Source organism: Mytilus galloprovincialis, chromosome 4 (assembly GCF_965363235.1).
Source record: "Mytilus galloprovincialis chromosome 4, xbMytGall1.hap1.1, whole genome shotgun sequence".
In the NCBI taxonomy this organism is placed as follows: domain Eukaryota; kingdom Metazoa; phylum Mollusca; class Bivalvia; order Mytilida; family Mytilidae; genus Mytilus; species Mytilus galloprovincialis.
The window spans coordinates 102,738,840-102,765,512 of record NC_134841.1 but is presented as its reverse complement, the minus strand read 5'-3'; the positions used below and the strand labels follow the sequence as shown (position 1 = coordinate 102,765,512).

The window sequence follows — 26,673 nt, the reverse complement described above, 5'->3', positions numbered from 1 at the left end:
TCATACAGTCATGGTTAAAATTAATATTAATTAATAGTAACTTCTAAAAGAATAAATGGGGAATGTGTCAAAAAGGACACAGGTGATGCCCTCGCTAGCATATAACGTTATAAAGGGACATGACTCAAGAACTGTAAAAGTGAAGCTGCCAAAATTGAACTTAAACTGCGTTTAGAGGTAATAAGCATTATTATACACATTTCATTAAATTTAGTTAAGACAAACTTAAGTTAAGAGAACAGAAACTAAAAAATTCTTCAATTTTTCCACTTGTAAAGGGGCATAACCCTTGAATGGTAATCAAAGTGCCTGTAATCACTGAATGGTAAAGATTGCTTTAATTTATCAGTTGGTAGTAAAGTGAATATTGCATTGTATATTGCATGTAGCATTGATTTAAGTTGATTCAACTTCTATTCTGGACAAAGAAAGATAACTCCATTTTATTGACTTGAAACTACAAAAATGCTTGTTTTTGGCCCTTTATTTCTAGACTGTTTGCCCCATAACCCTTAAAATACATCTCAATCTTCTACTTATGGTATTAAACATTGTGGTACAATTTCAGAACAATTGAAATACTTATACACAACTTATAGTTCTGACACTACTTAAATGCTATTTTTGAGCCCTTTGGGCCCTTAATTCCTAAACCTAAGGGACCATAACCCCAAAATCAATCCCAAGCTTCCCTTTGTGGTTATAACATTGTGTTAAAATTTTATTGATTTCTGTTTACTTATACTACAGTTATTATCCGGAAACCATCCGTTTTCTGACGACGACGACGACGACACCGACTATGACGTGATACCAATATACGACCGCAAAATTTTTTGCAGTCGTGTAAAAAGCTATCTGACAGTTTTTACGAATATGAAATTAGTCAGAGCTCAACATTTTGAACATTTTTTTTCAAGATAATGGATAACCTTGTATTTTATCCCTATATATGATTTTTAGCCATGGCAGTCATCTTGGTTGGAAAGCAGCATTTTTAAGCAATGTCAGCCATCTTGGTTGGCAAGCAGGATCATCTGAGGCAATGTTATAAAACAAGATACTCCAATGATGATTGTAGTCAAGATTTGTCCAATTTGGCACTGTAGTTTCAGTGAAGATTATTGTAAAAGTAAATGGACAACAAGGAACAATGGATGTCAAGTGAGAGTAAAGCTCACTTGGTCCTGTGTGCCAGGTGAGCTAAAAATGTAAAATGCTTGTTAATCCTCTGCAGACAAAGGCATATACAACATCAATCCATGCAGACATACTGTAGACTCTATAAGGTAAACTTACTGGGAATATTTTAATACTACTACACCGCAGGCATAATTCCAACCTCTAACAAATTTCTTCACCTCAGGAAACTCGTCACATTCACAACTTATAGCTACAATATATATAAGCAATGATACACAGAAGCAAAAGTCATATCAAGATTACTAGCCAATCAGATTTTGTCAGTTTAGTCATGGTTATAATATTTGCTGGTCAGCATATTTTGGGGAAAAAATTACTGTTGGATCTTTATTTTTATAAGAACCAATTTTCTTTGATTGTATTTCTGTGAAAATTTGAATTCATGGTTTTGCCAAAGTCTGCATAAAAGTGTGTAGAAAATGTGTACTTTTTATATTTAAAGTTCACAATTTTTTTGAAAGAAAGTGAACATTTCATAAAAACAATGAACAACGTATAAAGAAAAATTAATCACTATTGGATAAAAATCATTAACTCTTCATTAATAGATGACCAGATTTACACTTAATGTTTAAACTGACAAAATCTGACTGACTATATTTGTTTAGTGTTGCTAAGCAACTCGTGCATAAAAATAACAATTAGGAAATACAAAGCTGATTGTTAACATTTAATTAGAACTGGCGTCTATCTACAAACATAGCACTTTCAGTTCAATGATACCCAATCATTTATAACATTGGAATCTCAAAGATCTCATAAGGATTATTGTGTTGTTGAAGGAACAGCTGAAAGTGCTAATTAGCCGTGGACAGCTATCATTACTCTCTGATGCCTGTGCAAGCAAGATTCTGTCCATCACAGAAAGTCAGGAAATTATATACAACTAAATTCTGCATGCAATGCTTAAGACTACATTTTCATGCAACTCTAAACTTGAGACTAATTTTTCTATATATTGAATTCTAGACTGATTTTAATGGATTAGATCATTAAAAGATTATATTTCATAATATGATTATACAGAAACTGAGAAAGAATACATTTTTAGAAGTAAAGAAGGTTTATCCCATCTGAAATTTATTTCCAGTCTAATACATCGACAATAAAGGTTGGTGTGTGTAACAAGGGGTAAATACTATCAAAGAGAAATGAACTAAATCTGGTGATTATAATGTCTTTCATTTATTGTTAAATATAATAATGTATTAAAACTCAAATTCATTTTTTCCTCAGTAGCATAAAGTTATATAACAATCCCAAAAATTTGTAAATTAGGAAGTGAATAAGACAGCAACTCAACAACACAGTAGAACCAAATAAATACATCCAAAGGTCAATATACAGTCTTCAAAGGTCAATATACAATACATCCAAAGGTCAATATACAGTCTTCAAAGGTCAATATACAATACATCCAAAGGTCAATATACAGTCTTCAAAAATAGTCAAAATCTGAATGATGTCAAAATAACCAGATGTTTAAAAAGACGGTCCAAATCTATCACAAATTTCTTAATAGACAAAAAATCATAAGATTTAAAGAGAGACACCCACTCCTCTTCTTTATCAAAGTTATTTGTTTAATTAAAGATCATACCATTCAAAATCACAAAAAAAAAATTGCATGATGGACAAACTATATTAAACAAAAACAGATGACGAAACTGAAAAATAAATAATATTATTTACCAATAATTCTAAAAACTGTCATACTTTTAATAATGCAAGAGAAAATTATGAGATTACCTTTAACCTATCAATAATAAAATATTGTTATCTAATACTTGTAAATGCTGCTGATTAGAAAAGATTGCAATGAAGTGGAAACTAGCAAAAATCTATATTAACACTGATACCACTACTGTATGAGAAAATTATTGCTTAAACACTCATTTAATATATACTGGGTATCCCTAACAACAATACAATTTAGACTGTTAACTTGTCCTAATGTGTCTTGTACTGGGCACCAGATAGAAGCAACAGAAATATTAATATCATGCTCTGTTTATACTCAGACAGGAAGCAAACAGAAGAAAATATTGTACTTGCACAGGCATGCAGGGAATTAGAACTTACTCTGGAACTTTGTGGACTATCATACCACATGGCCAATTCCAGCCTCGGACATGGCCATTCTCTTGACCATTGGTATGGTCTACACTCGTAGCTGTTGAAATAAGATAAATACTTAAATATCTACATTCTGCTTTCTGTCAAAACTACTTAATAGTAACTGTTATTCTATGACTTCCCAAAACCATTGGAATTTGAGTCATAATAATTGGTAGGTTTGAGCAAAAATAAGTTATTGATATTTCGTTGATATCATATATAGATCTGCTTTGGTGTTATGGCTACCAAAATATCGGTCTTCAGTTTTCTAATATCTCTTTTCATACAGGTATAAATGGGAGTTCAAGTTTTTTTAAAGATCAAAAGAACAAACTTCAGTGATTTTTTTAGCCTAATAAGCCCTTAACGTACAGAACTTGAGAACATTATGTAGTACTACTATGTCAGTGCAACAATATAATGCTTCCAGGAATTTAAGTATTCAGATAAACTACTGTCTTCTGACATTTAAAACTTTTCAATATACATTAGGTGATAACACTTCAGTAAATGGTACTACAGATTTCTGGGGTTAAGAGACCAATATATTCTAAACACTGAACAGAAAGAAAATATTCAAAATTCAAGAGCAGAAGGCTATATATCTTATGTGTTATCATCTGTAAAGGAAGCTTCAAAGCTAAGATAAAAGTAGAAGGTGTTTTTTACCAATGATAATTTGTGCATGTAGAGAGTTATGTAACACCTAATGTAAGGGTAATGTCAGAAATCAAAAGAATCAAGTAGTTATGTTAAAGATATTAGGGAATACCATTTTCTACATATGTTCTCAATGAAATCAATTGATATGGTAGAATCCAGACAATTTTTCATGCTATTTAGATTTCACTAGACAAAAATAATTTAACACCTGTAAAGTAATATACCAGTGGCAGATCCAGTGCTGTAGAGGGCCACTAGGAATACACCCCTTTGATCGCAAAAAACTTTAAAAAAATTGTTTCTCACTATTTTATAATTTTTTTTAGCATGAGTTAGTCCAAAAATGTAGTATAGGCCGGAATAAATTACGAATTACCCTTCCCTTTTAAAACTCCTCTATGGGGTCTCATTTGGGTGTCTGATCCCAGATCCCACTAATTGTTTTGTCAGAATCCTGTATCCTGCATCCTGCTTCTCCTTGCCATAATGTAATTTCCAGTGTCCCCCTGACTTCATTTCCTGTTTTCAAGCTAAATAATTTGACTTTCATGTATCACGCTTAAACAAATAGCCAATCCGGCATCACACTTAGACCCCAATGAGACCCGACTCTATCAACCCCTGCAATGCCGGCATACATACCATTTGTGGATAAATATGTATCTGTTTCTTTTGTGACTATGAGATCAACAAAGTCTCTTGGTGAGATCAGACCCATACAGGCACTTGATGTACATGCTCTATTAAGTCTTAAATCCTACAAAATAAAAAAGACACATTATGTAAAAGTTTTAATTAATATATCATTAAACCTGCTAAATATTGAAACCAAGAAATGACTTTCTTTTAATAAAACAATTTAAATGTTGTCTTCTTCTATTTTTGGTGAGAAATCATAGCAGCATTATAAAAATACTTAAGGGAGCAACCATTTAAGAGCAATTCTCTGTAACCAGCAAACAATGCAAATAAATTTTAAAAAAAAAGGGAGGGGAAGTATTTTTTTTTTCCCTAGTCAGAAACATTTTATTAAGTTTTTCATCGCTATCAATCAAATTATTCTTTCTAAATTTAACACTATAAGGTATTGGGAAAATCTGGATTGAGATTTTTTTTTTGGGTCATCTTCTAGACCACAATTATTTTTAGAAATAAACCCTTGAAGTTAAATGGTCATTCCATATGAGCTGGTTAAGCTACCTATTAGATGATTAAGATCCTGTCATATTGTATATCTATTACACCTTTCAGTATCCATTGCTACACACTGGACCATAAAAAAGAATAGGTTTGTTTGTCCAAACCCTACCTATCCAGAAAAAAAGCTGCCTACTCAAATTCTTTTATTGTCCTGATTTGAAGAAGTTTTTTTTTAATCAGATAGGCACGAAGTTTAATAAACATCCGATACGTAAATTTCTTAAAAAAAAAAAAAAGAAAATGCCTACCTACCTACCCACTGTCTCAAACTAGGGTTTGGGCAAACCAAAATATTTTTAATTGTGGCCCTGTATGATGTCCTGAAGATGTTGTAACCCACATCTCCTTTTATTCATCGTTTTATCTTATATGATGATCACTAGCAATATGACTGAATTGGCAAACCATTTGTAATTAGGAACATCTCTCTCATAGCACCAGATATTTCATACCTCTTTAATACACTGAGTTTTGTCATACCTCTTTTTGAGTTTATTTGCTCAATAAAATTTGTCAATCTGTTGTAGTATATTCATATTGAATAAAGGAAGAAAACTACTAAAAAAAATAATCTTTTCAAATGTTTTTGTTTTAAAATAAAAATCGCTGAAAAAACCAAGGTAAATGTTAAATATTTACATTCAATAATCTGTACAGTGAGTTTATCATATACTTAAATTACGTGGATGAGGATCTCTGAAAATTTTGAGACAGAAAAAAATATTTACCAGCTGATTGAATTTTTAATCTGCAGTCAATTTGCTGTTCGTATGAAATAGGTGAACATATTCTGTTCATGCATTTGTAATTACATTTTCAATTGGTTTACACTGTTTATAAAATACTTACACCTCATTAAGCTTGACTTTTGCCTACAGGAACTTGTTAAAGGTAAGACAAAAAAAATATGATGTATATGGAAGTGCAAGGCATGTACAAAAATGTTGACTGGAGTGGAGTGTTGGAATGGATTGGAGTGGAATGGAGTGGAATGGAGTGGAGTGGAGTGGAGTGGAATGGAGTGTGTGGTTGCATTGATGTTTTGTTATAACAAAATTGAGTTAATGTTAAGCAATTGCAAGTCTAGAAGTACTAGAATCATTAGATCATTATTTTGTAATATAATTACAATAAAATACTATTAGTATGTATACAAAGTCTTCCAAATAAGATTTTTTGGCTATAATTCAGATTGACGTTGGGAAGTGTGGATGTTAGGTGTCACTTTTATACACACTTTTTTATACACAGTTAGATGTCATTGAGACCAAACATTCAGATTCTTTCTACAACTTTAAAGATATAAAAGCATATCTCATAAATAGGTTTTATTTAAAACTTTCCTAACTCCATGTTTTTTACTCTATGACTTCACTCCAACAATCCAGCACTTCACCACTCCACTCAACCTTTTAGTACATGCCTATAAATTATGCTGAAGAAGACTGGCATGACAGGCAGAAACCTCCAGGTTATTTTGAAGATTTTTTGTGATACACTTATGAATAAAATATATTTAAAGGTTACTTAGGGTACGTTAGAATAACCAGACTAAATTGCAATATAAACTTTTGCATTTTTTATGTCTAAAAAACACTGAGTACATAAATATTTTGATTAAAAACAAGAAGAAACCTCTATTTAACTGTGATGAATGTGAGAGAATGCCAATAAAAACTGACCCCTTGCGGTTTTTCGGTTGATTTTAATCTAGATGAAATACCTACATGTTTGTGTAATTAGATTGATATTATACATATATCTCTCAATAATTGTAAGTGCCCCTACGTTCTTCCTAGACATTATATATACATTATTTCTACCTCCCATAGCTAATGATCAAATAATGTACTTGAAGCAGGATATAGCAAAATGAAAATATTTAAAATGGCCGATTTTATTTTAAAAGCATAAAACTGAAATTAAAAGGAAAGATCATAGACAACAAAATCATTTTTTGTAGCTTCTTATCAAATCTTTATAAAAATAATGAGATGATGTAAGATTGACACTGAAGAAGCTATGCACCAAATACCAAATTATGGGGATGGGAACAACAGTAGGTCACCAGACAATGAGAAAAACCCATACCATAAAGTAAGCTATAAAAGGCCAAGCTTTCTTCATTTCAATTTTAGACAATATAATACTATAGTATTAATGAATGGGTGTTTTTATAATGGCCCTATTATATGTCCAAGGTCTGTTATAATGGTCGAGGAAGTCTGTAATGGCCCGAGGCAACGCCGAGGGCCATTACAGACATCCGAGGCCATTATTACTGACCGAGGACATATAACAGAGCCATTATAAAAACACCCATTTCTTAATACATTTATTAACCAACTGAATAAAAGTGTATGTGTTAATATACCCAATATCCAAGATATTAAGTTGACAGAAGTTATGTGTTGAAAAACAGGAGGAACAGTGATCCCTATATATGGTTCTTTAATGTTGGTTGCTGGTTACTTAATTAAATAAAATACAAAAAAGTATTATACTCTTTACAACTTAATTTTATTAACTTTATTAAAAACCCTAACTGTGCTTTATACAGACAAACCGGGCATTAATACAGGGCCATTACAGAAAAACCGGGCCATTACAGAAAAAAACAGGGCCATTACAGAAAAACAGGGCCATTACAGAAAAAACAGGGCCATTACAGAAAAACAGGGCCATTACAGAAAATATGTTATTTCTAATAACCAGTCATTTTTGGCAATAATGTACTTAGTTGGTTAATAAAATGATATAAGGAATAAAACCATTAATCCATAGCCCCATTGCTTTTAAAGTTAAATTCTATAATTTCAAGCATTCATAGCTATTTTGTCTTAAGTTCAAATAAAATGTTAGTCATTTCATGTCAAAACTATACCTTTGGCAAGTCCTGATTTTGACTATATGTGCTGAAAAAATCAATGGCATATTGCAATTGTAGAACACTCAGGTTCCCCAAAGTTTGGTACTGCAAAAACATGTACTTCAGGTCTGAGCTCTCCTTTTTTAATTTCAAATTATTCTTTTTATTATTCCAACAAAGTTAAAAAAAATAATAATAAAAGGGGTTCTAAAGCAATCATTAGTCCCTTTCCTTTCATCTGATACCCAAATTACCCAAATATTTTACTTTATTTGCCAAAGTTTCAGCAATGGGCAGGAATCATTTTGTTAAAAAAATGTTACTACTTTCTTTCACATTCTCTCTGACCGAGCACTAATTAGTAGTTCAGTACCATAACATTAAGATGTATCAAAGCTCAATTTAAAGCTTGGTTTGTACAGTTCATTTTTTAATATCTTGATTATTAATCAGTTATCTAAACAACAAGTGAAGCTATCAATCAAACTCATCAGAAATTGACAGTTTCGACAGCTCAACATTTTGGAGGGAAGATAACAGAACAGCTCGACAGCTCGACATTTTGGAGGGAAGATAATAGAACAAGAGATAGAGTATGATGTCTTTTTAAGATGTCAGTACACAAATGCTCTGATTTTTTTGCTGATGATAGCATCTTATATATCAAATTGCTAAATAGGAATTTTATCTTAAATGTTCAGAAAGAAATCAGGACTATAATAATAAATACTTAGTTTAGTACAATAAATATTCCATTACTGATAGTGACAACATCGTGCAAAATCTGAGACATCATCATTTCTCATTCGAAATAACAGGTACATTTCCTGGGTCACTTTCTTATTATTTAGATTGAGTGGATTAAAACAGCAACAAATCACTGATTGATTGATTATTGGTGTCAAACACCACTTTAAGTCCCATTGGCTGTGTTAAACACTTCAGCACTGTTGGTAATTTTGTTGCAAACAGTTTTTCTGTTGGTGGTCAGAAAAACAGATGGTCATAGAGAAAACCACTGACCTTTGGAAGGAATCAATCCTCATCCATATATGTAGGAGTTGAACTGACACTTACCACAGAAGCTGTTTCAAACTAACAAACTCAATATTGACATACACCACTATGCCACTCTGTGACAGACTCTTATTGATTGAATTGGTTCAAAAATGATATTGACCCACTGTTGCAAAGCAATTTTAAAGGTATAAAGAGATCAGAGATTTAAGGACCATCCTATCAATCCAACAAGATGTGAACATGTTTAAGTTCTTTGACACTCAAAAATATCTCTTTCCAATTTCTAACTGTCTAAGTAAAAACGGCAGTTCCTTTACAAAATATTTATTCCTTTTAACTTTGAAATGTGTACATGCCCTTACATATAAAAGTTAAGCTGCAATGTTGTACTACTTTATTTCTTTCCAATGACCATGATAGATTTATAAATGACAACTTTCTCATTATTTGTATAAATTGCATGAATAGTCAATTTAATTCCAATAGAAAACTGAAAAAAAAAAATAACATTTCCTTTAAGTAGCAAACAATCATTCGGTAATCTGCAGGCTCATTTAACAAAGCTTCAAATGCATTTCATAAAGTCTGGAGAACCTAGCTTTGAGGTGAATTGTATTACTTTTTCATGAATTATTTATAAAACATTTACTGCATGCATATCATCAGCATGATATATAGATCTAAGAAGGACATGCTTAGATCATAAATATATACAAGACTATGTTTTAGTACTATCTGGACACAAACTCCAGACCAACCAGTACTTGGTTTAGTACTATCTGGACACAGACGCCAGACCAACCAGTACTATCCTTCTGCATACTGAGCGGACACAGACTCCAGACCCACCAATACTGTCCTTCTGCATACTGAGCGGATAAGGATGGATAAGCAGCAAACGCTGATAGCTTAAGATGGCCAGGAATATAACACTATTATACATTCAGGGAAACAGTCATTCAAATCAAAAACTTATTTCAGACCACCAAGGCTGTAATATTAATGGATTCTGAAAAACAGGTTAAAATGGCAAATCTAAAAATGATTGGCCAGGTGGGATTATCAGTAATATCCATAAGCAGTCAACTGACTTTAATCATTGGCATCAATCGGGAAAAAGCAATACTTTAAAAAATCATTAAATTCATAAAGTCTTTAGGTAAGAAGAATGTTTTATATGAGCTTTTTCTCTTCTTCGAATGACTTTCCTGGGTGCTTCTACATAACCCTATAGGGATAATTTCATCAAAGAAAAAATTAAAGGGATTAGAGCAATAGGAAAACTATACATAAAAATATCCTGGTAATACCCTTTGTATTATATAATTACAAGAAACATCCTAGGAGATAATTACCAGTAGAAAGTACCTAGTATTACCTAACATCTAATTTACCACATATTTATTAGATCAAACATCTTTTTAAATCATAAAAGTTCCATAAATATTTCTTTAATCTTCAAATTGCCAGTTTAGATTGCACTTAACAGTTTAAAGTCTGTTTCTGCCTAATGTTAACCAGGTGCCCTGAGACAGGTAATGAGAAAAATCATCAGGATTCAAAGTTCATATGAAAAAACTTTTTTCTCTCAAAAACATCTCCCTTATTACAGTTAAAATTAATGTACTTATTGACATATATATAAAAACTTTTGCATATTTCCATCATCCTAAAGATATAAATGAAATATCTTCCACAATGATAGAGTAAACTTTTGTTATCTCTGAAGTAAAGTCATCTTCAGCAATGACAGTGTAAACTTTTGTAATCTTTAAACTACAGTCATCTTAAGCAATGACAGTGTAAACTTTTGTTATCTTTAAACTACAGTCATCTTCAGCAATGCCAGTGTAAACTTTTGTAATCTTTAAACTACAGTCATCTTCAGCAATGACAGTGTAAACTTTTGTTATCTTTAAACTACAGTCATCTTCAGCAATGACAGTGTAACTTTTGTAATCTTTAAACTACAGTCATCTTCAGCAATGACAGTGTAAACTTTTGTTATCTTTAAACTACAGTCATCTTCAGCAATGACAGTGTAAACTTTTGTAATCTTTAAACTACAGTCATCTTAAGCAATGACAGTGTAAACTTTTGTTATCTTTAAACTACAGTCATCTTCAGCAATGACAGTGTAAACTTTTGTAATCTTTAAACTACAGTCATCTTAAGCAATGACAGTGTAAACTTTGTTATCTTTAAACTACAGTCATCTTCAGCAATGACAGTGTAAACTTTTGTTATCTTTAAACTACAGTCATCTTAAGCAATGACAGTGTAAACTTTTGTAATCTTTAAACTACAGTCATCTTAAGCAATGACAGTGTAAACTTTTGTTATCTTTAAACTACAGTCATCTTCAGCAATGACAGTGTAAACTTTTGTAATCTGTAAACTACAGTCATCTTCAGCAATGACAGTGTAAACTTTTGTAATCTTTAAACTACAGTCATCTTCAGCAATGACAGTGTAAACTTTTGTTATCTTTAAACTACAGTCATCTTCAGCAATGACAGTGTAAACTTTTGTAATCTGTAAACTACAGTCATCTTCAGCAATGACAGTGTAAACTTTTGTTATCTTTAAACTACAGTCATCTTCAGCAATGACAGTGTAAACTTTTGTTATCTAAAATTACAGTCATCTTCAGCAATGACAGTGTAAACTTTTGTAATCTTAAACTACAGTCATCTTCAGCAATGACAGTGTAAACTTTTGTAATCTTTAAACTACAGTCATCTTCAGCAATGACAGTGTAAACTTTTGTTATCTTAAAATTACAGTCATCTTCAGCAATGACAGTGTAAACTTTTGTAATCTTTAAAACTACAGTCATCTTCAGCAATGACAGTGTAAACTTTTGTAATCTTTAAACTACAGTCATCTTCAGCAATGACAGTGTAAACTTTTGTTATCTTTAAACTACAGTCATCTTCAGCAATGACAGTGTAAACTTTTGTAATCTTTAAACTACAGTCATCTTCAGCAATGACAGTGTAAACTTTTGTTATCTTTAAACTACAGTCATCTTCAGCAATGACAGTGTAAACTTTTGTTATCTTTAAACTACAGTCATCTTCAGCAATGACAGTGTAAACTTTTGTAATCTTTAAACTACAGTCATCTTCAGCAATGACAGTGTAAACTTTTGTAATCTTTAAACTACAGTCATCTTCAGCAATGACAGTGTAAACTTTTGTTATCTTTAAACTACAGTCATCTTCAGCAATGACAGTGTAAACTTTTGTAATCTTTAAACTACAGTCATCTTCAGCAATGACAGTGTAAACTTTTGTAATCTTTAAACTACAGTCATCTTCAGCAATGACAGTGTAAACTTTTGTTATCTTTAAACTACAGTCATCTTCAGCAATGACAGTGTAAACTTTTGTAATCTTTAAACTACAGTCATCTTCAGCAATGACAGTGTAAACTTTTGTAATCTTTAAACTACAGTCATCTTCAGCAATGACAGTGTAAACTTTTGTAATCTTTAAACTACAGTCATCTTCAGCAATGACAGTGTAAACTTTTGTAATCTTTAAACTACAGTCATCTTCAGCAATGACAGTGTAAACTTTTGTAATCTTTAAACTACAGTCATCTTCAGCAATGACAGTGTAAACTTTTGTAATCTTTAATCTTCAGCAATGACAGTGTAAACTTTTGTAATCTTTAAGTAATCTTTAAATTACAGTCATCTTCAGCAATGACAGTGTAAACTTTTGTAATCTTTAAACTACAGTCATCTTCAGCAATGACAGTGTAAACTTTTGTAATCTTTAAACTACAGTCATCTTCAGCAATGACAGTGTAAACTTTTGTAATCTTTAAACTACAGTCATCTTCAGCAATGACAGTGTAAACTTTTGTTATCTTAAAATTACAGTCATCTTCAGCAATGACAGTGTAAACTTTTGTAATCTTTAAACTACAGTCATCTTCAGCAATGACAGTGTAAACTTTTGTAATCTTTAAACTACAGTCATCTTCAGCAATGACAGTGTAAACTTTTGTTATCTTTAAACTACAGTCATCTTCAGCAATGACAGTGTAAACTTTTGTTATCTTTAAACTACAGTCATCTTCAGCAATGACAGTGTAAACTTTTGTAATCTTTAAACTACAGTCATCTTAAGCAATGACAGTGTAAACTTTTGTAATCTTTAAACTACAGTCATCTTCAGCAATGACAGTGTAAACTTTTGTAATCTTTAAACTACAGTCATCTTAAGCAATGACAGTGTAAACTTTTGTTATCTTAAAATTACAGTCATCTTCAGCAATGACAGTGTAAACTTTTGTAATCTTTAAACTACAGTCATCTTCAGCAATGACAGTGTAAACTTTTGTAATCTTTAAACTACAGTCATCTTCAGCAATGACAGTGTAAACTTTTGTAATCTTTAAACTACAGTCATCTTCAGCAATGACAGTGTAATGTTTTGTAATCTTTAAACTACAGTCATCTTCAGCAATGACAGTGTAATGTTTTGTAATCTTTAAACTACAGTCATCTTCAGCAATGACAGTGTAAACTTTTGTAATCTTTAAACTACAGTCATCTTCAGCAATGACAGTGTAATGTTTTGTAATCTTTAAACTACAGTCATCTTCAGCAATGACAGTGTAAACTTTTGTAATCTTTAAACTACAGTCATCTTCAGCAATGACAGTGTAAACTTTTGTTATCTTTAAACTACAGTCATCTTCAGCAATGACAGTGTAAACTTTTGTAATCTGTAAACTACAGTCTTCTTAAGCAATGACAGTGTAAACTTTTGTAATCTTTAAACTACAGTCATCTTCAGCAATGACAGTGTAAACTTTTGTAATCTGTAAATTACAGTCATCTTCAGCAATGACAGTGTAAACTTTTGTTATCTTTAAACTACAGTCATCTTCAGCAATGACAGTGTAAACTTTTGTTATCTTAAAATTACAGTCATCTTCAGCAATGACAGTGTAAACTTTTGTAATCTTTAAACTACAGTCATCTTCAGCAATGACAGTGTAAACTTTTGTAATCTTTAAACTACAGTCATCTTCAGCAATGACAGTGTAAACTTTTGTAATCTTTAAACTACAGTCATCTTCAGCAATGACAGTGTAAACTTTTGTAATCTTTAAACTACAGTCATCTTCAGCAATGACAGTGTAAACTTTTGTAATCTGTAAACTACAGTCATCTTCAGCAATGACAGTGTAAACTTTTGTAATCTTTAAACTACAGTCATCTTCAGCAATGACAGTGTAAACTTTTGTTATCTTTAAACTACAGTCATCTTCAGCAATGACAGTGTTAACTTTTGTAATCTTTAAACTACAGTCATCTTCAGCAATGACAGTGTAAACTTTTGTTATCTTTAAATTACAGTCATCTTCAGCAATGACAGTGTAAACTTTTGTAATCTTTAAATTACAGTCATCTTCAGCAATGACAGTGTAAACTTTTGTTATCTTTAAACTACAGTCATCTTCAGCAATGCCAGTGTAAACTTTTGTTATCTTTAAACTGCAGTCATCTTCAGCAATGACAGTGTAAACTTTTGTTATCTTTAAACTACAGTCATCTTCAGCAATGACAGTGTAAACTTTTGTAATCTTTAAACTACAGTCATCTTCAGCAATGACAGTGTAAACTTTTGTAATCTTTAAACTACAGTCATCTTCAGCAATGACAGTGTAAACTTTTGTAATCTTTAAACTACAGTCTTCTTAAGCAATGACAGTGTAAACTTTTGTAATCTTTAAACTACAGTCATCTTCAGCAATGACAGTGTAAACTTTTGTAATCTTTAAACTACAGTCATCTTCAGCAATGACAGTGTAAACTTTTGTAATCTGTAAACTACAGTCATCTTCAGCAATGACAGTGTAAACTTTTGTAATCTTTAAACTACAGTCATCTTAAGCAATGACAGTGTAAACTTTTGTAATCTTTAAACTACAGTCATCTTCAGCAATGACAGTGTAAACTTTTGTTATCTTTAAACTACAGTCATCTTCAGCAATGACAGTGTAAACTTTTGTAATCTTTAAACTACAGTCATCTTCAGCAATGACAGTGTAAACTTTTGTTATCTTAAAATTACAGTCATCTTCAGCAATGACAGTGTAAACTTTTGTAATCTTTAAATTACAGTCATCTTCAGCAATGACAGTGTAAACTTTTGTTATCTTTAAACTACAGTCATCTTCAGCAATGCCAGTGTAAACTTTTGTTATCTTTAAACTGCAGTCATCTTCAGCAATGACAGTGTAAACTTTTGTTATCTTTAAACTACAGTCATCTTCAGCAATGACAGTGTAAACTTTTGTAATCTTTAAACTACAGTCATCTTCAGCAATGACAGTGTAAACTTTTGTAATCTTTAAACTACAGTCTTCTTAAGCAATGACAGTGTAAACTTTTGTTGTCTTTAAATTACAGTCATCTTCAGCAATGACAGTGTAAACTTGTGTTATCTTTAAATTACAGTCATCTTCAGCAATGACAATGTAAACTTTTGTTATCTTTAAATTACAGTCATCTTAAGCAATGACAGTGTAAACTTTTGTAATCTTTAAACTACAGTCATCTTCAGCAATGACAGTGTAAACTTTTGTTATCTTTAAACTACAGTCATCTTCAGCAATGACAGTGTAAACTTTTGTTATCTTTAAACTACAGTCATCTTAAGCAATGACAGTGTAAACTTTTGTAATCTTTAAACTACAGTCATCTTCAGCAATGACAGTGTAAACTTTTGTAATCTTTAAACTACAGTCATCTTAAGCAATGACAGTGTAAACTTTTGTAATCTTTAAACTACAGTCATCTTCAGCAATGACAGTGTAAACTTTTGTAATCTTTAAACTACAGTCATCTTCAGCAATGACAGTGTAAACTTTTGTAATCTTTAAACTACAGTCATCTTCAGCAATGACAGTGTAAACTTTTGTTATCTTAAAATTACAGTCATCTTCAGCAATGACAGTGTAAACTTTTGTAATCTTTAAACTACAGTCATCTTCAGCAATGACAGTGTAAACTTTTGTAATCTTTAAACTACAGTCATCTTCAGCAATGACAGTGTAAACTTTTGTTATCTTTAAACTACAGTCATCTTCAGCAATGACAGTGTAAACTTTTGTTATCTTTAAACTACAGTCATCTTCAGCAATGACAGTGTAAACTTTTGTAATCTTTAAACTACAGTCATCTTCAGCAATGACAGTGTAAACTTTTGTAATCTTTAAACTACAGTCTTCTTAAGCAATGACAGTGTAAACTTTTGTTGTCTTTAAATTACAGTCATCTTCAGCAATGACAGTGTAAACTTGTGTTATCTTTAAATTACAGTCATCTTCAGCAATGACAATGTAAACTTTTGTTATCTTTAAATTACAGTCATCTTAAGCAATGACAGTGTAAACTTTTGTAATCTTTAAACTACAGTCATCTTCAGCAATGACAGTGTAAACTTTTGTTATCTTTAAACTACAGTCATCTTCAGCAATGACAGTGTAAACTTTTGTTATCTTTAAACTACAGTCATCTTAAGCAATGACAGTGTAAACTTTTGTAATCTTTAAACTACAGTCATCTTAAGCAATGACAGTGTAAACTTTTGTTATCTTTAAACTACAGTCATCTTCAGCAATGACAGTGTAAACTTTTGTAATCTTTAAACTACAGTCATCTTCAGCAATGACAGTGTAAACTTTTGTTATCTTAATCTTAAGCAATGACAGTGTAAACTTTTGTTATCTTTAAACTACAGTCATCTTAGCAATGACAGTGTAAACTTTTGTAATCTTTAAACTACAGTCATCTTCAGCAATGACAGTGTAAACTTTTGTAATCTTTAAACTACAGTCATCTTCAGCAATGACAGTGTAAACTTTTGTTATCTTTAAACTACAGTCATCTTAAGCAATGACAGTGTAAACTTTTGTTATCTTTAAACTACAGTCATCTTCAGCAATGACAGTGTAAACTTTTGTTATCTTTAAACTACAGTCATCTTCAGCAATGACAGTGTAAACTTTTGTAATCTGTAAATTACAGTCATCTTCAGCAATGACAGTGTAAACTGAAATGAAACATTCCATTTTGCAACAATGACCAATTCTGAATATCTCTAGTCATCTCAATCAATGACAAAACAGCTTTTTAACTGTGTCTGTGGTAACTTTATAAAAATCCCAAGCAATTAGGATGTAGACTTGGAATAATAACTGAAATACTCCCAACGATGGTGAAAAATCTAATTCCTATAATTATTAATTCAATTCTTTCTTCTAATTATAGGCCAGAAGAATGGAGGAAGATTATATGTGAATCATATATATATATATATATATATATATATATATATATATATATATATATATATATATATATATATATATATATATACGTGCAGTAGGGGGAAACTTACCGTATTTCCGTCCTATATAATAAATGAATCTAATAAATATAAAAGACTGGCAAAAGGAAGCACACTTTATAAAAGGTCTTCCAGCCAACATTAAACAGCTCTACTTTAACATGTTAGATTTATCTCCCCTTACCATTACTGTAACGTAATTAACATAACCTAATGGTTCAAGGACAATGTTAAATCTTTGCCTGAAGATTACAAGAAGGCATGACATTATTTTAATTGACTGTTATTATTTGATGCGAAATGTAGTCAATATATATTGTATTTATTTACTTTTGCTATATCAACCACAAACAAAATTATACCTATTCATTTGAATGAAACCCCTTACTCCTAAAATATTGTGTTATTTTGCAAGCTGACTCTTTTAAATTGCTTACTAAGCAGCCAATTATTTTGTAATCAATTTCGGGAAATTTTATGGACAATTCTGTCATTTATAACAAAAATGGAAGATTTTAATGATTTTCTACTGTCTGCAGTGTAAACTTTTGTTATCTTTAAACTACAGTCATCTTCAGCAATGACAGTGTAAACTTTTGTTATCTTAAAATTACAGTCATCTTCAGCAATGACAGTGTAAACTTTTGTAATCTTTAAACTACAGTCATCTTCAGCAATGCCAGTGTAAACTTTTGTAATCTTTAAACTACAGTCATCTTCAGCAATGACAGTGTAAACTTTTGTTATCTTTAAACTACAGTCATCTTCAGCAATGACAGTGTAAACTTTTGTAATCTTTAAACTACAGTCATCTTCAGCAATGACAGTGTAAACTTTTGTAATCTTTAAACTACAGTCATCTTCAGCAATGACAGTGTAAACTTTTGTAATCTTTAAACTACAGTCATCTTCAGCAATGACAGTGTAAACTTTTGTAATCTTTAAACTACAGTCATCTTCAGCAATGACAGTGTAAACTTTTGTAATCTTTAAATTACAGTCATCTTCAGCAATGACAGTGTAAACTTTTGTAATCTTTAAACTACAGTCATCTTCAGCAATGACAGTGTAAACTTTTGTAATCTTTAAACTACAGTCATCTTCAGCAATGACAGTGTAAACATTTGTAATTTTTAAACTACAGTCTTCTTAAGCAATGACAGTGTAAACTTTTGTAATCTGTAAACTACAGTCATCTTCAGCAATGACAGTGTAAACATTTGTAATTTTTAAACTACAGTCATCTTCAGCAATGACAGTGTAAACTTTTGTAATCTTTAAACTACAGTCATCTTCAGCAATGACAGTGTAAACTTTTGTTATCTTTAAACTGCAGTCATCTTCAGCAATGACAGTGTAAACTTTTGTAATCTTTAAACTACAGTCATCTTCAGCAATGACAGTGTAAACTTTTGTAATCTTTAAATTACAGTCATCTTCAGCAATGACAGTGTAAACTTTTGTTATCTTAAAATTACAGTCATCTTAAGCAATGACAGTGTAAACTTTTGTAATCTTTAAACTACAGTCATCTTCAGCAATGACAGTGTAAACTTTTGTAATCTTTAAATTACAGTCATCTTCAGCAATGACAGTGTAAACTTTTGTAATCTTTAAACTACAGTCATCTTAAGCAATGACAAAATTTTGTTATCTTTAAACTACAGTCATCTTCAGCAATGCCAGTGTAAACTTTTGTTATCTTTAAACTGCAGTCATCTTCAGCAATGACAGTGTAAACTTTTGTTATCTTTAAACTACAGTCATCTTCAGCAATGACAGTGTAAACTTTTGTTATCTTTAAACTACAGTCATCTTCAGCAATGACAGTGTAAACTTTTGTTATCTTAAAATTACAGTCATCTTCAGCAATGCCAGTGTAAACTTTTGTTATCTTTAAACTACAGTCATCTTCAGCAATGACAGTGTAAACTTTTGTAATCTTTTTTTGGTCTTCCAGTCAACATTAAACAGCTCTACTTTAACATGTTAGATTTATCTCCCCTTACCATTACTGTAACGTAATTAACATAACCTAATGGTTCAAGGACAATGTTAAATCTTTGCCTGAAGATTACAAGAAGGCATGACATTATTTTAATTGACTGTTATTATTTGATGCGAAATGTAGTCAATACATATTGTATTTATTTACTTTTGCTATATCAACCACAAACAAAATTATACCTATTCATTTGAATGAAACCCCTTACTCCTAAAATATTGTGTTATTTTGCAAGTTGACTCTTTTAAATTGCTTACTAAGCAGCCAATTATTTTGTAATCAATTTCGGGAAATTTTATGGACAATTCTGTCATTTATAACAAAAATGGAAGATTTTAATGATTTTCTACTGTCTGCAGGGGAAATAAAACATTAAAAACTGGATTCTGACATTTAGCCTGGGAAATGTAATAATAAATCCCAACACAAGACTTACATGCAACTGTTGACATTTTACTGCAACTGGTATATCTTCCAGTTAAGTTTTTTTTTTAGTATTTTAACTAGTGTGTAATGTTTTCAATCAATTATAATCCATCATAAAATACATGATCTGAAACTCTAATAATTACATATTAATTCTTCATATATAAAATAATACAATTACCTTGTCTAGCCATTTTAAGACTTCAATCTTTTTCATATTTTTGTCCCATTTCATTCTTGGACCTTCTGGTAGAGGTTCTACATATTCAAATACTGTTTTTGGTGGCACATTATACTCTGCCTCTCCTTTATATCTGTAAAATATCAATTTATATATTTTTGATGATTTTTATTAGGGGGGGGGGAGAGGGGGATAAGAGGGAGGTAGGGATATTGATTAACAAAAATTAATTGAAAAGATGTAGAGTATACAAGTATGAGTCAACCAAATAACAATAAAATCAAATGACAGGCCCTTAGAAATAACCATTGACCAATGAACCATAAAAATGAGGTCAGGATCAGATGCAGCAAGACAAAAACTGACAGCAAATAAAAGACAACCACTGAATTAGATGCTCCAGACTTGGGACAATACAGAATGTAGTATTGATACATTACATTCACTCTATACTGTTCTAAGCTCTGTTACAATGAAATTTCTTTTAATATACACCTTTTAGTATAGAATAAAGTGACTATATTCTGTTCTTTTTATCTTCATAAAATAACACTTAGTCACCGACTGCTTTATACTTCTTTGACTTTAAGTAAAACTGAGAAAATTCACATACATAACAATGAATTAAGTATTTGGGAAATTTGTCAAAGAGAAATATTCACACAAGAACACACCAGCATGTTAAAATGAAATAATAAATATCCTGTACCAATACAGAATATTCAAAAGGGTTCATTAGAGTAATAGTAATGTCATGACATCTTATTCTTGAAATAAAATCAGTTATTTAAGTTATGATTATAAATTTAGTTATGATTATAAATTTAGTTATGATTATACATTTAGTTATAATTATAAATTTAGTTATGATTATAAATTTAGTTATTTATTTTAAGTTACTTGATTTATTTATGTCCCTTAATCAAAACATTTAAATTTTTCATGTTACTCAGAATTGAAAGGATTTTTGGAGATCACAATATAAGACAACTTCTCTAATTTGCCAAATTTATTTTCTCAAAGAGAAGGCATCTATTTAAGACAAGTGTATATTTTATTTTATCAAAAACTATAAAATTGAGGTAAATTTTACATCCTTGGTTGATCTTGGTTTGATATTTTGAATTCATTTTTTTTTTATTTCAAAAAAAGCATAAGGTTTTTATCTTTTGAAAATCAAATGTGTGAAATGTCAGGTCTTGTGACTTATGTGTGTTAGAATTGACAGTTGTATTGAATGTACTCAACAAAACAACTTTGCTTGCTAAAAAATTATCTTACAATATGTTATTACATCCCTAAGGTATGTCTGACATGTGCATTATTCATTAGAAATATCATTAACACACAAGGGCCATAACTGCAGCATGATATGCTAAAACGACCTCATTCTTGTGGTTGGCAAAGTTACATCACTCTCGTTAACTTTCCATTCAGACAAATGTCATTCCTGTATTATTCATTAAAAATCTAGTTCAACAGGAAGCAGGTCTTGATAAAAAAAAAGTATTACATATGAAGTTAAGTACCTCCTGGGGTTAATTCAGGCATTAAGTTTGATCATACGTTTTTCATAAATGCATGTTAGCAAACTAGAAGCTGTGAAATCAATTAAAATGCTATCATTCCCTCCTTTTATGGATAACTGATTTTTTTTTCTGAACTAGAATTTTGTCTGTGCTTTCAGGGAACAGAGTTACACCTTCGAACAAAGATAAAAGTGGTAATTTTAAAATAAGGTTGGAATTTTAGTAGTACGTAACTAAAATTAGCAAGTAAAAAAGAAATGAATTTTTCTGAATTTCCAGTTAATTTTTATGAATGAGTTACACTGGTTGACTTAAGCTAAAATGAAGTCACTGAACAAAAGGTTCTTTCTGTGACGTAATAGTATTATTATTGTGATACAGCAAAAATTATTGCATTGGAAACTGCATGAATTTGAAATTTGTCTAAATTATAAAACTTTTCCTTAATGCACCTTCTAGATCTGGCCCTGAACATTTTACAATAAATAAATAATTAAAATGACTCAGAATCATTGTCAATCAAATTGTGCATCACATTTTTGTAATTTTTTCCTCATGTTTACATACTAAAACATATATACAAGTGCATTTGATGACAAACCACAATAAACTCTTGTTTGGTGCACTAATGTCACCTGTATTGAAATATGATTCAAATATATATACAAATTACATCATATCTCCATGCATCAAAACTATGCAACAGGAACTCTTTAATGAAAAAAAACTGATAATAAAAAGAATATTTTAGCTTGCATAATTTTTCACTGAAGAGTGCTGAGAAACATTCAATCATACACATTCTTCTTTCATTCAGTAAGAAATAAAAATCGACTACAAGTACATTTTAATTCTTATATAAATGTTTGTCTATTGACTGTATATCATTGATATTAAAGTACACTTTATGTTTGTATTTTAGTTTTCCTATAAATGTTCTATTTATCTAGGCTTTAAAAGTACACTGGGTTAATGAAAGCTTAATGAGATTGATCTGAACGGATGCAGGAGTTTAGCTTGGACCAAGTGTATTTCAACAAATCAGGCATAACTTTTTCATAAAAATTCTAATCTTATTCTTCAATATTTATGTTTGTCTATTATATCAACACAGCTACACATCCAATTTCCTTTTTTTGTTAAACCCACATTCTGTATGCTTAAGATGCTTTCTAGTATTTTGACACAGATACATGTCTTGCCTGTATGTAATTTGATTGGTAAAATGCAAGTGATGAAATTAAAATAACTAGACTTAAAATGTAAGACATGCAAAGTCAATGAACCCTAACTAAATGTTACAAGCCCAAATTATTTCTGTGAAAATAAGATATTCCAATGTCAATACAACTGCATACCACATATCAATGAATTGTCAAAGTGGATCCCATATACTGACTAAGTCACAAACAGTAACGTGTAAACTCTATTTTCTGAGGTAAAAAGACCATGACAGAGGGGGCAGGAGCAATCAATCTTTATGTAAATGATTAGCTAATGCTTATACAACTGTCTAACATATTTCTTTGACTAACCATGAGTGGTTCCTCTTGGACCTACCAAATTGCAAACTTAAACAAATTGTTGACACTTGAAACAGTATACCTAATCAATAAGTTTTGCTTTTTCACTACCTGAAAGCAAGATGAAAGTGCCATAACTGTATCAAACTGTGTGTTACCAGTAACTTACCACAAATATATTACAGCAGGGAAAAAATGGGGAATAAAAAAAAAATATAATAGTGAAGGTCTAACCTTCAACAAAATTGATAATGTCAAAAATACTTACAAATGACCACTAAAATATTCTGATTTCACACATGAGATCTTGAAGTCTTTCTGAAAAATAAAAAAAAGAAAATATCACTAGCTGTAGAAACATTAACCTATTAGAAATTGACTTTATTATAGCTATAACCCTTGTGCCATTTGACCAACTTTATACTTCTAGTCCATATCACAACACAGCTAATGTAGACAATATTTCATTATGAAAGTAATATGTTAACATTACAAATAAGACAGTTTTATTAGGATTGGAAAACAAGTGAATTATCACTTTTACAAATACCTCTCCTAAATAATGATGAACACAATTTAAGTTGAATGTCAAGATAGACAGTAAAAAAAAACTAACTTTAGAAATAAAATGTAGATTGTAGAGAAAATTAAAGATTATTAAAGACAGAGGAACCACACATAGTAACATGAGTTCTATTTTGAAGTTCTACATTTAAAGGGGTACTAGCTACAAGATATATGAAAAACCTAATATATTAATTTTTTTGGCTCAATCAGTAATGAAATACAAATAGTGTGAAATAATAAATCCTTTTTAGTAGCCAATAAGGTTCAATTTTGTCAAAATAAGCAAAAATACATTGATTATGAATTATTCACTTGCAAGTGAAAATTCAACCTCATTGAATCCGTATTCATGTGAACTTATATTTAACCCCTTAGCTTGAGATGGATAACACGTGAATTGTATGTGTAAAGTTATTTAAAGGGAGAGAATGTCAACATTGAAAGTGAAACAAAGGTAAATCATTTGATTGACTGATTCGATCCACAAATAAACATTCTATTGCAAGTAAAAATGATGATAAACATTTATTTTTTATCTGTAATATGAAATTAAATAGACATAGAATAATTCAACACTACGTGTTTGCTATCTATATTTATGTTTACATCGCTTATATGGTCATCATATGACTATAGAGGTCAACTCAATAAAAAATTAGCACTCAAATACACACGAAACGAAGCTACATATTTTCATGCCTGTGTCTTGTTTATTGTTTTCTTTAGACTTTTAATAGTTTGGATAAATGTTTTACATTGTTATAAATCAAATATGAGAATTTGATTAGAATCGGTGAACATGAATTTGACAGCTAGTGCCCCTGCTAGTGTAGTATGTTAGTTCTTAGCCACAAGATGGGACAGGGATTTATAAAATAACTTTTAACAGCCCTCTGAAATTGAAGAAGTCTACTTAAAAGGTTCACTGTGTATGTATGATGAAGACTCAACGTTGTAGACAAGACAACCACGATAATAGAATCATTTTCAAAACAGTGTGGCTGTGGCCTTTGATTGACTACCTAAATAATACCATTGACTGGGACAGATTAGGTTAACGTTTGTCTGTAACGACAACTGCTCACTACTTACTAATTATAATTGATATAGATCAAAACATTGTGTTATTTCTGATTATTCTTTCGAATTACTTTATTTAGGTGTTGAGAACCTTTGGTGACCCCACAGTTTAAGTGTCTTTAACAAGTACATAGTGAGCAGTGGTCTTTACAGACACACGTTCACATAATCTGTCCCAGTCAATGGAATAATTCAGGTCGTCGATCAATGGCCACAGCCACACTGTTTTGAATATGATTCTAATGATGGTGTTGATGATGATGATGATGATTATGATGCTTGCTGTTAATTCTGGAAATTTTTATTCATATTCATTATAGTGATTTTTCAAAAATTGACACAAATTTCAGATTAATTTTTGTGATTTTCTTGAAATACAGTTTTATTTGTGGCAAACCTATACTGTTGAAATTTTTGCAACTATAAAAACATTGCAAACAAGAATGTGTCCACAGTACACGGATGCCCCACTCACACTATCATTTTCTATGTTTAAAGGACTGTGAAATTGGAATAAATTCTCTAATTTGGCATTAAAATTAGAATGATCTTATCAAAGGGAACATGTATACTAAGTTTCAAGTTGATTGGACTTCTACTTTATCAAAAACTACCTTGACCAAAAACTTTAACCTGAAATTTGCACTATCATTTTCTATGTTCAGTGAACCGTAAAATTGGGGTCAAAACTCTAATTTGGCATTTAAATTAGAAAGATCATATCATAGGGCACATGTATACTAAGTTTCAAGTTGATTGGACTTCAACTTCATCAAAAACTACCTTGACCAAAAACTTTAACCTGAAGCCAAAAACTTTAACCTGAAATCTGCACTATCATTTTCTATGTTCAGTGAACCGTAAAATTGGGGTCAAAACTCTAATTTGGCATTTAAATTAGAAAGATCATATCATAGGGCACATGTATACTAAGTTTCAAGTTGATTGGACTTCAACTTCATCAAAAACTACCTTGACCAAAAACTTTAACCTGAAATTTGCACTATCATTTTCTATGTTCAGTGAACCGTAAAATTGGGGTCAAAACTCTAATTTGGCATTTAAATTAGAAAGATCATATCATAGGGCACATGTATACTAAGTTTCAAGTTGATTGGACTTCAACTTCATCAAAAACTACCTTGACCAAAAACTTTAACCTGAAGCCAAAAACTTTAACCTGAAATTTGCACTATCATTTTCTATGTTCAGTGAACCGTAAAATTGGGGTCAAAACTCTAATTTGGCATTTAAATTAGAAAGATCATATCATAGGGCACATGTATACTAAGTTTCAAGTTGATTGGACTTCAACTTCATCAAAAACTACCTTGACCAAAAACTTTAACCTGAAGCCAAAAACTTTAACCTGAAATTTGCACTATCATTTTCTATGTTCAGTGAACCGTAAAATTGGGGTCAAAACTCTAATTTGGCATTTAAATTAGAAAGATCATATCATAGGGCACATGTATACTAAGTTTCAAGTTGATTGGACTTCAACTTCATCAAAAACTACCTTGACCAAAAACTTTAACCTGAAGCCAAAAACTTTAACCTGAAATTTGCACTATCATTTTCTATCAGTGAACCGTAAAATTGGGGTCAAAACTCTAATTTGGCATTTAAATTAGAAAGATCATATCATAAGGAACATGTGTACTAAGTTTCAAGTTGATTGGACTTCAACTTCATAAAAACTACCTTGACCAAAAACTTTAACCTGAAGCGGGACAGACGGACGAACAGACGAACGAACAGACGGACGAACGGACGCACAGATCAGAAAACATAATGCCCCTCTACTATCGTAGGTGGGGCATAAAAATTCTGAATTCACAGTATTCTTGTTGTAGATTCAGTATCATACCTCTCTATTTCCATTATCAGCAAAAAGTATCAGTCCCTTCA

The 26,673-nt window shown here is 30.9% G+C and overlaps 2 protein-coding genes across 6 annotated transcripts in view; one reads left to right on the top strand and one right to left on the bottom strand.

The window, feature by feature from the left end:
- The window catches only part of LOC143073678 (RNA-binding protein 8A-like), a 244,701-nt gene that overhangs the window by 176,572 nt on the left and 41,456 nt on the right, over positions 1 to 26,673 (top strand). The gene's annotated exons all lie outside the window — the stretch shown is intronic.
- The window catches only part of LOC143073677 (stAR-related lipid transfer protein 5-like), a 35,573-nt gene that overhangs the window by 3,629 nt on the left and 5,271 nt on the right, over positions 1 to 26,673 (bottom strand). The window contains exons 2-6 of one of the 5 annotated variants that reach the window (XM_076249399.1): positions 23,384 to 23,433; positions 20,064 to 20,196; positions 17,503 to 17,514; positions 4,627 to 4,741; positions 3,286 to 3,376 (exon numbers count right to left, since the gene is read on the bottom strand). In XM_076249399.1, the coding sequence (XP_076105514.1) occupies positions 3,286 to 3,376; positions 4,627 to 4,741; positions 17,503 to 17,514; positions 20,064 to 20,196; positions 23,384 to 23,433 (401 nt within the window). Of the gene's footprint in view, positions 1 to 1,299; positions 1,394 to 3,285; positions 3,377 to 4,626; positions 4,742 to 17,502; positions 17,515 to 20,063; positions 20,197 to 23,383; positions 23,434 to 26,673 lie in introns of all 5 variants that reach the window. The other 4 variants (XM_076249398.1, XM_076249403.1, XM_076249401.1 and 1 more) reach the window with 4 other exon arrangements.